We start from the raw sequence: 12368 nt of genomic DNA, 5'->3' as shown, positions 1-12368 counted from the left end.
TATCTTGTTTTACAGTGTTATTGTAATTATTTTTTAAATAATTTTTTATGTTGAAATACATATTAATAATATTTTTTTATTTTTTAAAAATTATTTTTAATATTAACATATTAAAACAATCTATAAAATATAAAATATATTAAATTTTACTAGAAAAAAAAATTTAAAATTTTTTAATAACACAACTTTCATCGCGTTGCAAACGGACCGGTCCATAATCAACGTTCGACTGTGGACTTTTAAAAGACCGCAGATTAGGAAAGCAAGCCAAAACGACTTAGCTTTGGCGTCGCGGTCACTCTTCAATACAAAAACGAGGTAGTTTCGAGTTTTCTTGTTGGAAAAGGGGTCCTTAACTTCCTCAAAAACTGAGATCAAAGCAAAGCTAGAGCTAAAGAAGCCCTTGAAGAAAAACAACAGCAGCAACAAGAAGTTTTGTCGGGGTTACGGGGCTGATTTTCTTGTATTCTTCAAGAAATAAGTCGAGGTTTTAATTTCTGTTCTGACTAGTGAGATAAAGTTGGGTTCTTTTTGAGGAAAAAGAAAAGTTGGGGTTTTGACATTTTGATGTTTGAAGTAAAGATCCAATTTTGAAGGGAGAGAGGGAGTTATTAGAGAGATGCAGACAGAGGCAAGAGTAGGAGTGGTGGTAGAGGGAGGGCCAAGGGCTCTTAATTCACAGCCGAAGCAGCACAAGCCATTGCAGCAACAGCATCAGCAATCGCAGATCGGAACAGTTTCGCAACTTGTAGCTGGTGGAGTTGCGGGTGCACTAAGCAAGACTTGCACTGCACCTCTTGCACGCCTCACCATACTCTTTCAGGTTAGTTTCTCCCATTTGAGTATTTTCTTTGTTTTCCTGGCTTTTGTTTGTGTTGGTTTTTTAGCTGTTTGATGTTGTTAATTGGGTTTTTGTATTATTGTTTTGCGTGTTTGATTATATTTGTGTTTAAAAAATGTTGGGGGGGTTTGTTCTTCTGTGGTTGCATATGCTCTAATTGAACTGATAAAGGAAACTATTATGATTTTCTTATTGGACTAATACTAATCAAACTGGGATATTTAGATTAGCATCTATGGAACGATGAAATCGGTGGGGTGACTCTGTACATTGCGGTAGACATCATTTAATGTGGCTTAATCTTTTCAGGTGCAAGGCATGCACTCGGATGTTGCAACATTGAGGAAAGCTAGTATATGGCACGAGGCTTCTCGAATTATTCGAGAGGAAGGATTTAGAGCTTTTTGGAAAGGGAATCTTGTTACAATTGCTCATCGGCTACCTTACTCGTCTGTCAACTTCTATGCATACGAGCGCTATAAAGAGGTTGGCAAAAACATTGCAGGAATAATTACTGTTCTGTAGTTCAAAACCATTTCCAATTTAGATTTTATGCCTTTATCCTAGTAGCTTGATTTTGATTATGAGTATTTGCTATGTAGTTGCTACACATGATTCCTGGCCTTGAAAGCAATAGAGAAAACATGGGCAGAGACCTGCTTGTACATTTTGTTGGTGGTGGTTTGGCAGGAATAACAGCAGCATCTGCTACATATCCATTGGATCTTGTAAGGACACGCCTAGCAGCTCAGGTATAGCCTTTCAGAGATGAATTTGCCATTTTAGTCTTCCATTATTGGAGTTTATATTCTCCTCATTCACTCTCGTCTTTAAGCATCCCAGCTTGTGATTTAATTAGTAGAATGCAAAGGAATTTGATGTTGACTTTCTGTAAAGATCAAACAGTTTCCAATTTTTAAACCATGGTCAATTTTACTTGTCATCAACTTAAGTAACCAAAACAAGTGGTCGTTTGAAGATTGTTGTTTACTCCATTGGTACTGGTTGCACAATAAAGTGTAGTGGGCACTACAAAGTGTTGATTTAGTGTGTGCCAAATGATGAGGGGCTGCCTTTGGGGCTATGCCTGGTCAAAATTCCATCAATGTTAGCTCTTATTTGCTGGATAATATAAAAGATCATTTTGTTGGTTGGTTTGTTTTATTCAGTTCTATATTACTTAGTCTGTGATTTATGGTAATTCATCTGTTGGCTAGGATTGTAGTTGTTGCCCATGGATTTCTTCCCTTTAGCAGGTGATCTTAGTTATGACCTGTGTTAATGATTTATGATTTTCATGATTAATTTAAATCTGATGTGATGTTATTTTCCCCTTGTTATCTGCTTTTAAACTTGTAGTATGTTTATTAACTGGTTATTACATGTTCAAGCTGCTTCTTTTAACTCAATTAGTTTCCAATTTTGCAGACAAATGTGATCTACTATAGAGGTATTTGGCATGCATTACAAACAATTAGCAGAGAAGAAAGTGTTTTTGGCCTCTACAAGGGACTTGGAGCCACTCTTTTGGTATGTTTTATTGGTTATGCTCATATCAGGGTTTATGTTAGATGGTTCCATCATTTTGATTTGTGCTTAATTGTCATTGAACATTAATGTAGGGCGTTGGACCCAGTATAGCTATCAGCTTCTCAGTGTATGAGAGCTTACGATCGTTTTGGCAGTTGCACAGGTAAGCTCCCTAGCTGATTCAGCAATATGAAAATTTCTTCAGGCCTTTTTATGTGCCATTTGTATGTGCAATTCTTAGACATTTTTTTTTTGTACTTTCTACTTCATACCAGGCCCCATGATGCTACTGTTGCTGTGAGTCTGGCTTGTGGTAGTCTTTCAGGCATTGCATCCTCAACTGGTGAGTGATCTGAAACCTGTTAAATGAAGGGTCTTTCAAAATTTAGAGTTATTTTTTTTTGTTCCACTAATGAAGCATATTTTTTTGGTTAAACCCCAGCTTTATTGTTAATTCTGATGCATGGTTTTAGTATTCTCTCCTGTGCTGTAATTACAGATATTCCTCATGTAGTTGTCCTTGAAGTTGTGCATAATCTTTGATTGATTGGCATTGTAGTAAAGTTTGTGCTTCATATGTTACCATAAGACACAGGAACAGGAGTTGTTTAGGTCACCCCATAATTTCACTTCTCCCAGAACTTTCCTGACTAAACCAAACGTTAATTAGCAGATAAGCAGTGTTGAATGAGAGTTTGGTTGAACGTTGGACTGCTCACCTTTTTTTGATTAGGTTAGGGCACTATCTAATCAAAGAAGTTAATATGTGCAGCTGTTTACTATGCTCTTGATGCAGAGAAGCAGGGTGTGGTGCAGGCTCTGCATTAAGTATCTAAACAGACTGACCTGTAGAGCCAGAAACCAGACAGGAGTTGTTTTATATCTTGCATTTGAGAATTTTAGTAAGGAAGTCAATAAAATAATCTTCTTTTGTCATTCATCTAACTTTATTTTCTACGTGAGAATCTTTCTTGCATTGACCTAATTCCTCCAGCAATTCTTTGACTACTTGTGTCCCCAAGCATTGCAGTTGATTCCATAATAGGGTGGCACTACTCCCAGGTGAACTAGTGCTGTTCTCTCAGTTACCATTTGTGAGAGCTATCCTCTTTGAGGTATGCTTCTCACCTAGGCTTCCTTTGCCGACTGTACAATGGGTATTTTTATCCTTAAGCCTCGTGATGCAGTTGTCAGGATGCTATCTATTGGTTTCTGTCAGATTTGGATATGTCACAGATTTTCTTTTCCCCTTTAATTTATCAACAATGACCGGAGAAAGTTTTTTTAAAACAGTGGTCATGCTCATGCATGATGAAAGTTTTAACTGCTGCTGTTTGAATTTAGAATTTAGATGTTTCTTTTATCAAATACCATTCTACACATTATTAACCTTTCTGATGCTTCTAATTTCTTTTAGGCTTGCCTTTTTTGCATGATTGATTTTTCCTGGTGTGCATCAAATGAAGCCAAAAAAAAATCCATAAACAGATGAGACACAAGAGGTTCTCATGATGTTTGGTAACCTGTGCAAGCAAAGCATGTCTTGTGGTGTAAGAATAATTTTTTTCTATTGTCCTTGGAATATGCAGCAACATTTCCTCTTGATCTTGTGAGACGCCGGAAGCAATTGGAAGGAGCAGGTGGACGGGCTCCTGTTTATACCACAGGTCTTCTTGGTATATTCAAGCAAATAATCCAGACTGAGGGCTTTCGGGGTCTATACAGAGGCATTATGCCTGAATACTACAAGGTTGTGCCTGGTGTTGGTATCTGTTTTATGACGTATGAGACTCTAAAATTGCTTTTAGCAGATGTTACTCCCAAATTATAGTTTCTGTGAACGCCTAAGGGTGTTTGCCTTGCAGCTGAAGGAATGAGCTGTTGAATTGTCATGTAGCAGAATTGTTCATCTTATTTCATGGATTTCCTCTTGGTGCATAATTTTGTTATGCTATCATTAGGGTACATTTTCCCATGTAGATAGACCAAACCTAAATCTGATTTCAAGTGTACTCATCATAGCTCTCACAATTCTCAAAGAAAGTAATACTAGGTGATCGATATTTTTTTTCAGTTCTGTTACTCTAATTTGTCATTGCCTTGTCTCTTTTTTTTCGTGCATTCATTCGCTGCTATTTTTAACGGATTAGGCTGGGGACATTTGCTGTTTTCATGTCACTAGCTTGAGGGATTTTATGGCGTTGCGGTTATCACAGCTCCTGTCGCCCTTTATGCAGCTGCTCTTTCTCCCTGTCTAACTGCAGGTTGTATTTTGCAACGAGAGTATTGGTCAAATCAGACAGTTTTAGCTGATAGTTGCTATATATGTTTACCCAATGTTGTGTTCAGGCATTTTTGTCAGTCATTGTAACCATCATGCCAGTTTTCATGTAATGCTATTGGATTGCACTGCGCCAAACAGCTAACATATTTCTGTCATTTTCATTTTCACCTGCCCACTCTCTCATAAGCAATGCCCCCTCAACAGGATTTTACCACCTGAGGACGGTTGCGTTACAACTCTCGACAGCACAAAACATAGACGCATCAAAAGCATTATTTTTATGCTTTTATTGTTGCTTTTTCACTTTTAATGATGAGCCCCATCACTAATCTCAAGCACAACAGCTAACCAAATTAGGTGCTTAGCACAGAAAATGGTGGGGAAAGACAGCATCCTCCAGTCTTCCCATCAGAAATACAGAGTACATGGGGAATGAACCATCAATGCATCCCTTTCCATGGTACCAAGTTAACTACAACCTGGTAAACTCTGGGCATTCTACTTTAGACCCATCAAAATTGTTGCAGAGTTTCTGTAGACCCATATATTTTATAAATATTTCAACCGATCCTTCAAGATTTTTAATTTTTATATACATCCTCCTCTGTAAGTGAAGAAACAAATAACAGCTATCGTTTTCGTTGTTGAGTAAGTTTTGAATGAGATAATCTTGCTTCGCATGAAACATATATAATAAATATGTTTTTGTGTGTAAAATACTATTTTCGTTAATTTTCTTATAATGCATCTCTTTTCTTCAAATACTCACGACACGTCTACATGATTTTGAAAACAATTTAAATCAAGCATTCTGACTTCTGCTCAAAGGGTGATTGCTGATTTAATCAATGTAGCGAACTTTAATTTCCTAAAAGAAAAATAATGATGTTGTAATTTTCTTTGAGATTGAGTAAACTTGCAATTCTAATGTTCGTTTTCTTTCTTGGTTTTGAATTTTTTTTAATAGTAAATTGAATATAATACTGTCATGCATTAAATCTTTTATTAATATTTACATCGAAAGAACGATTCTATTGATGCAGTGGTCATGAGAATCTAAAAGCTGAACCAGAAGACTTGAATGATAAGAATAGGATACGATTATTTATTGAACTCGGAATATATTTTTTGTGGGACACGCAACGTCCCTGGACCCCGTGAAAATTAAGGGGGAGCTGTCCAATCTTCTGTTATGAGCTCAATCCTACTTGAGGAGCAGCAAAACAGTGTGATCATAGGGGACTAAGGAAAAGAAAAGAAGCATACGTGAGCTTTAGAATTATAATGGGAAATTGCCAGTAAGGCGTATGTGGTCCAGGGTGCGACGTAAACCATACTTGCTGACAGCAGCATTAGCGGACCTGAATCCTTCCCCATAAGCTGGAGTGGCATCATGGGCGATTTGATGCATGAAAAAATCACCCAGTTTTTTTTCTACTTGGGACTTCCCGCCCTTCTTCGAAGAGGATGAGGAAGAGGATGAGGAAGAGGAAGAGGAAGCTGCTGATGTGGATGTGGATGTGGATGTGGATGGCATGTCTTTAGATCCGGGCAATTCTGATTCGAGCCACATGTATGAGAGCACTTGACAGATTCCTTCCTCTACCTCAGGATTAAGATTGCGGTATCCTACATTATGAAAAGAGAAATGAAGAGTGCGGCAGCAAAATTTACAAAAAGCCTTTTCGAGCAAAATTCAAGCCGACAGCTTTCTATAATATACCTTTGAGGCGTAACCACCCATGCATCAACTCGTGAGCAAGAATAGCACCCGTTAGCAGTCTGCATCCAACAAGCTATCAGAAAACAAGAAGTTTACAAGGTATGGTAAAACTTGCAAATTTCCAACAGAGGACAAAGAAATGATAAATCAAAAGGAAAAGTTCAGCATGGAAATGGTTGATTTTGCTATCAAAGAAAAGCTTGATCGAGTTATGCATGTTCTTATCAGATGATGTTAACAAACTGTTAGTAATACAGGAAGTCTTTCACATCCTCCCCAAAGAAATATGTATGTATATGTATATATATGCTTGTGTTGTGGTTGAAAATTTTCTTAGATATGCAACCTCCCCGACCAGCAAAGAAATTTTACAGAGAAATTGGAATATACACTCATTTTACTTCCACTTAAATGATGGTACATGATACACGGTCTACATATCCTTTTATTTTAACAACGAGGATTGTTTGATCCATTGTTGAAGGTTTTGTCAAGTCTTAAAACATGACCAAAACCACTAACGAGAAAACTAACTGCAGAGCGAAGAACTAAAAATTGCCTCTGAGTATTACCTTGGAAGACCATAAAGAACAAGAATAGCTGTAACTTCACATTTCCGAGTCAGCTTTCGGGGTTCGGTTCTCATTCCTACCAGTCGGTGGCCTCCAATTCTTGGTCTCTTTTGAATCTGGTTGAAATCAGAGAGAAAAGTCATGGCAAGCGTCATGTTAAACATTTTGTTCCTCACTAATAAACCCAACACAATTGTTGAAATAAAACCAAATACTAGAGTTATCCAGTATCATACACTAGCGACAGTCTGCTCTTCTGAGAGACATAGACCCCTTGTCTCGGGCATATGGTGGTAGCCCTGGAAAGAATCATGTCTAAATAAAAGCAATTTCACCAATCAATAGATTTTAAAAGTATGTGAGAGATAATACATTACATTCTTCTCTCCAAAAATGGCTTCATTGAGTGCCTGTCTTTGAACTAGAAGCATGGGAATTTGCTGGTCCAGTTTCATATGCATTCCTTCATAATAGTCCCTGATGGCGTGGTAAAGGGGTTGGCAATCACCAGTATCCATGATAGCCGATTCCATGCATTCTAAACACAATCTGCGGCCATCTTCCAAAGAATAGTATCTAGCATCCCTAGACTATGGGTGGACAGACAAAAAAAAAACAAGAAGAAGAAAACCAACAACTACCATAAGCAAAAAAAAATGATTTCAGTATTGAGCACATTCCCTTCTCCAAGATTGTTAAGAGAGAAATAAATATATAATGGACAGCCAACTACTGCATCAACAAAATAGAAAATTCTAATGGATAATTTGTTTTACAAATTTACATACATACCTCCAGACGTTCACAACTGCAGCATCGAGCTGTGTTGTCATGCTCATGTGATGGACAATACTTTTGGGACCAAAATGGATGGCACCTATACTCAATCAAACCAGCTGCGTTTGTAGGGATCTGTGAACATACAAAGAAAATGTTCTAGATTATGCCCATAATAAGTTACAAACTAAAAACTCGAAGAAAGTGATCGACACGAATCAGAAAACTAGCATATTATCTTAATTGAATGAAAGTTAATTTTCTTACAAATTGGTGGCAGACTTCACATTTGGGATGAGTCATCTCTTTGAAACAAGACTTGTGATATGGATCCTTCCCTGACAAAGAAAACTTGGATCAACAGAAAAAATAAGTTAAAAACTAGATGAAACATTTCTTATCATTATGTGAATTTCTTACATTGTATGCAATTTTGACATCTGACTCAATTCATCCACAGAAATAGTGGACCATGAAAAATTTCATTAAATTTGTTTCTTTTAAAGAAGATAGCAAGATACTCGTGAGCCTGAGAAGTATTATTACCTCGGTCTCAGTGATTGGGTAACCACAAGAACGACAGCAAAAGCACTCTGGATGAAAAAATTTTCCCATGCATCCCAAATAATTGTCATAGCCAATGTCACGTTGGCAGCCGCTACATAACCTTCAAGTCAAGGCATACCATGCATGACCAATACAGCTCGAGGGTGGAATACTCATAAATTTAAAAATGGGAGTTGACATCTTGTTTCTTCAGTTTCTTGTTAACAGTGATTTCTTTTCTCTTAGATTGAATGAAAGATTTCTGCAGAAAATATTTAAAAGAGCCTGCAAAAAGTAGGCTACAAGCACTGCACATAGACCCATATCATTTATATCATACTTTGAGCAAAAAAGTACGATGATTTACAATAATGCTGCATCACTATAGTTATCAAGAAGTTAAATCGTTAGCTTCTCTGCAAGTGCAGAGAGAAGTCAAATGTTTTGTGACCTTTATAATGAACCATGTGTGTTAATTTCCAAAAAAAGCTGTCACAGTCCTGCCAAATTTCCACATTTGAATTTCTATCGTACAATGTTGTTAGATTATCCTTAATGGACAAAGAAATCCACTTTTCAGGATGAGAGACATGTATAAACGCATAAGGATCATATGTGTTTGTAAGCCTCAAATGTTCTTTCTTAGTTCATCGAGGATAATTCATGAATGGTGCTAGACTTGGATAACTACCCTCCCATTTCATCAACCATGCTACAAGCCAACTACAAAATACCTAGAGTTTGGCATGCATGCCAATAAAAATGTATTTGTTGAGCTGAGTCACGAATTAGTTATGACAAAAATTAAAAGTTTTACCTCAAATTCCTGTGACAATATTGTGGAGTGCCATATGAAGGAAATGAAGATGAATTAAGGGTATCCTGAAGCGATCTTGCTAGATCTTGATCATTTGTTCCCCGATTACATCCTGGAAAACAGATATTGAATGTTTATAGAACTCCCAGAATAGTATATACACAGAGAAGCATGTGCATATGTTTGTGTGTGTTAAAAAATATATGAATGTGAAGGGAGCAAAACCGCACCACTTGGTTGCTTCCAATCTTCAGCCATAGCAAGTGCAATGGCATCCCCCCGCTCCTTCCCAGTTCTAGAACGATCATCCTGATAACAATATAGAAGCTAATTGAAAAATCTGTCTTCTCCCCTCTGAGCAACCAACATGTAGAATTGTGTGAAGTGCATGAAGGGGAATTCTTCCTTTCCATATTTCATCTGTGCCCATACAGTAGGATTTAAACCCGTATCCAGGTGCTCTACTAGCACCAGAGCAAGACAGTTGAATTAACGAGTGGGATAGAAGTAAACCATGTATGTTCTAGACTATTAATATATGTATGATCAATCTGTTTTCTAGTCAAAGAACACATTACAACCAGCATTATTACCTGAAAGAAACTTGCAGGTTGAAATGTTTCAGAGCAATGTCAGAGAGTATCAGCTAAACTCAATTATACGCTACACTTGTCAAAAATGACAGGATCTAACTTCTATTTACTACCGAATATGAAAATTAAGTGATGAGACAGGTTTTTTAAAACCAAATGAGAATACAATTGCCTTTCGTTGGTCTAGAAATGTCATGATTATTTTCCAGGATTTCAGCATATAGACCAGAAAACTCCACTTGTAATATTGCTTCATCCTGATTGTCTTAACCAATATTGTAATGTAAACATTTGCACAAGGCTAGTGGATTGCACATAAAGCAAGCTTTTGATGACAAGTACTATGTGTGGAAAGGGAATCTGTGGCAACATAGTAAATATAACATTTTCCCAAAAGAATGAGTTTGGTAATCCAACGATAGCATGCCCTTTAAAAAAAGAGGAAAGGAAGAGTAAAAAGTGATTGGCCTAACCCGTCAGAAAGGGCCCAGAAAAAAAAAAGGGCGTGGCACATAAAGAAATTATTGAAATTAGTGGGATATATCTATTATCAATTTGAAATCAATGTGCCAATGAGCTATAGCTTAACTGATATTATTACCACCCCCCCCCCCCCCCCAAAGAGTTTCGAGTTCGAACCTCTCCTATGTAACAAAATAAAAAATTGAAAGCAATGTTAGAAGCAGGCTTTTTCCAGTCAATTTACAAGTTGGACAGGAATTTGAACCACTTGTTCCATCATGGAGCAAGTTGGAAAGGAATTTGAATTAACTGCTATATGCACTGGCAAGCTGACCAAAAAAGGACGTTTAGAAAGTTACCACAGATCTTGCTGGTGCACTCCAAACTACGTTTTCTTCCCCTAAAAGCTGTGGATGTGCGCGGCCGCCAATTCCACCACGAGCACCTCCACGATTAGACCCACTTTTAAAAAGCTTACCCAGCCACTTCATAAACCGAGACTTTCTCTCTGCGTACGAAGAAACAAAGTCTCCTGCTTAACATAAAAATCCCAGAATAAACCCCCCACCCACCCCACACAAACACAAAACAGCAGTAAACAAAACAAAACAAAAAGGGACAAATATCAAAAAGAAAAAAAAAGAATGACAATAACAGCAGAATTACTTTAAAAAGGAAGCCAAATACAGAAACAAACATGAAGCCTGATATCAAACAAGTTGGAGGCGATGAAAACACGAAAAGGATAATGATAAATATGGGATTAAAACAGTAATGAGTATGGATGACAAAACATACCATAAATGCAAGGATTAGAAATATGGTGGACACCTGAATTAGGAGGAGGCATGAGATTGAAAGAGAAGCAAGGCGATGTAGAAACTAGAAAGGGAGAGAATGAAACGCAAGAAGATATGATGAGAAACGAAAAGAAGAGAAGAGAGGCAGAATGAACAAGGCAAGACAATAGGCATCGCTAATTAAAAAGTACACGAAAGAGAAAAATAAAGAATCTGACGAAGAGAAAGGGAAGGGAAGTGATCGAAGAGAGAAAGAGATTCTTCGCTTGAGAAAGGAAGGAAGAGAAAAAGGCGATTAAAGAAAAGAAAGATTTAATAGAAGAGAGGGAATCTGCTGAGGCGGAGAATTTCAAAGTAACGGTGCTGGTGAACGGCTAAGAGTTCTTTTAAAAAAAAAAATGGTTTTTTAATTGTTTTTTATTTGAAAATATATTAAAGTAATATTTTTTTTATTTTTTAAAAATTAATTTCCATATCAACAAATCAAAATAATTTAAAAATATTAATTTAAAATAAAAAAATAAAAATATTTTAAATATTTTTAAAATAAAAAACAAACAGTAATTTAGAATTGAAAGAAAAGAAGAGATAAGATAGGTGTTTTTATTTTTGTTAGTGTATGGATGGGTTGGATGTAGCTGGAGAGATTTTTCCTTTTTGCTTTCCAATTTTCGAATGGAATTTTGCCGGGTACAGGGACTTGCATGTTTTAAATGGCCTTGACGTTCTTTTATATTGCCAAAGTGCCACTCAAGCTGAAGACCTTTTGGGTGGGTGGGCCTTTCGCTCTCCCGGTCAAATCTTTCATAGGAATATCTGTTTTGTCGAAAATTTTCCTCATTCTTTTTCCTTAATTTTTTATTTTCGAGGTATTGGCTTGGAACATAAATGGATTTCTTTTTGCATGTTGTCGATTTTAGGTCATGGTCCAAGAAAAAGATTACCACTTTCAATTATTAAAATAATTAAAATCAAACATAAAAAATAAAATAAAATTTTAAATAATATATATTATATAAGTGTTTAGTTTTAATCTAAATACAAATAAAATAAAGTATATATAAGTTAAATTGAAAGTATTATTCTACTCTTAATAAAAAAGACTATATAAATATTATCTACCAAGTATAACTAGGATTTTAGTAGTGAGATATCAAAGCACAATTATTATGATACTCTTCAAAATAAAATAATTAATAATGACTATAGAATAGTTATTTTTTAGGTATAAAATAGAGATATTCTCAAAATAAATCTTAAATTCAAGAGCGGATTAAATTTATTTATTTTTAAGTTTTGCGAAGGTGCACCATACAGAGTTGTGCACGAAAATTAAACACAAATAGTTTTTATTTAAGATATATAGGGGCAGAAACTAATTAAAAGGTGCTATGTTGATTTTAATTTAATTAATTTTTTTTAG

The 12368-nt window shown here is 36.1% G+C and overlaps 2 protein-coding genes across 12 annotated transcripts; one reads left to right on the top strand and one right to left on the bottom strand.

The window, feature by feature from the left end:
- Positions 1 to 280: 280 nt before the first annotated feature.
- LOC133697797 (uncharacterized) lies at positions 281 to 4822 on the top strand. 6 transcript variants are annotated; one of them, XR_009842932.1, is made up of 9 exons: positions 282 to 823; positions 1151 to 1327; positions 1444 to 1593; positions 2270 to 2371; positions 2464 to 2534; positions 2647 to 2714; positions 3144 to 3273; positions 3394 to 3486; positions 3961 to 4025. XR_009842932.1 is itself a non-coding variant. In XM_062120576.1 (8 exons), the coding sequence occupies exons 1-8, from the start codon at positions 620 to 622 to the stop codon at positions 4627 to 4629; spliced, it is 1041 nt and encodes a 346-aa protein (XP_061976560.1). In that variant the 5' UTR covers positions 281 to 619; the 3' UTR covers positions 4630 to 4822. The 6 variants fall into 6 exon arrangements, 3 of the variants coding, with proteins under 3 accessions (XP_061976560.1, XP_061976562.1, XP_061976561.1); XR_009842933.1 differs by having other exon boundaries at positions 3402 to 3486; positions 3961 to 3979; XM_062120576.1 differs by lacking the exons at positions 3144 to 3273; positions 3394 to 3486 and adding an exon at positions 4522 to 4822 and having other exon boundaries at positions 281 to 823; positions 3961 to 4121.
- A 915-nt stretch (positions 4823 to 5737) lies between these two features.
- LOC133696311 (protein DA1-related 2) lies at positions 5738 to 11308 on the bottom strand. Of its 6 annotated transcripts, none has more exons than XM_062118469.1 (12): positions 10944 to 11306; positions 10505 to 10677; positions 9321 to 9399; positions 9091 to 9202; positions 8274 to 8394; positions 7995 to 8078; positions 7743 to 7862; positions 7328 to 7540; positions 7187 to 7249; positions 6951 to 7066; positions 6379 to 6437; positions 5738 to 6284 (listed from the first exon to the last, which is right to left on the bottom strand). In XM_062118469.1, exons 1-12 carry the CDS (start codon positions 10993 to 10995, stop codon positions 5935 to 5937), a joined length of 1542 nt encoding a protein of 513 aa, XP_061974453.1. In that variant the 5' UTR covers positions 10996 to 11306; the 3' UTR covers positions 5738 to 5934. The 6 variants fall into 6 exon arrangements, with proteins under 6 accessions (XP_061974453.1, XP_061974454.1, XP_061974455.1 ...); XM_062118470.1 differs by having other exon boundaries at positions 10505 to 10653; XM_062118471.1 differs by having other exon boundaries at positions 10977 to 11306.
- Between the last annotated feature and the right edge of the window lie 1060 nt (positions 11309 to 12368).

The sequence above is a fragment of the Populus nigra genome, chromosome 6 (genome assembly GCF_951802175.1).
Source record: "Populus nigra chromosome 6, ddPopNigr1.1, whole genome shotgun sequence".
NCBI lineage: Eukaryota > Viridiplantae > Streptophyta > Magnoliopsida > Malpighiales > Salicaceae > Populus > Populus nigra.
This window is presented reverse-complemented; position numbering and strand designations above follow the sequence as displayed.

Bases quoted from the DNA above. Each gene is read 5' to 3' on its own strand.
- LOC133697797 (XM_062120576.1), top strand. From the start codon at position 620: ATGCAGACAGAGGCAAGAGTAGGAGTGGTGGTAGAGGGAGGGCCAAGG. The intron at 1,328-1,443 runs GTTGGCAAAAAC...TTTGCTATGTAG, and splicing joins CATACGAGCGCTATAAAGAG to TTGCTACACATGATTCCTGG. The intron at 2,715-3,960 runs GTGAGTGATCTG...TGGAATATGCAG, and splicing joins AGGCATTGCATCCTCAACTG to CAACATTTCCTCTTGATCTT.
- LOC133696311 (XM_062118469.1), bottom strand. From the start codon at position 10,995: ATGCCTCCTCCTAATTCAGGTGTCCACCATATTTCTAATCCTTGCATT. The intron at 9,400-10,504 runs GTAACTTTCTAA...TATTGTTATCAG, and splicing joins GTGCACCAGCAAGATCTGTG to GATGATCGTTCTAGAACTGG. The intron at 8,079-8,273 runs GTAATAATACTT...TGTTGATCCAAG, and splicing joins ACCCAATCACTGAGACCGAG to TTTTCTTTGTCAGGGAAGGA.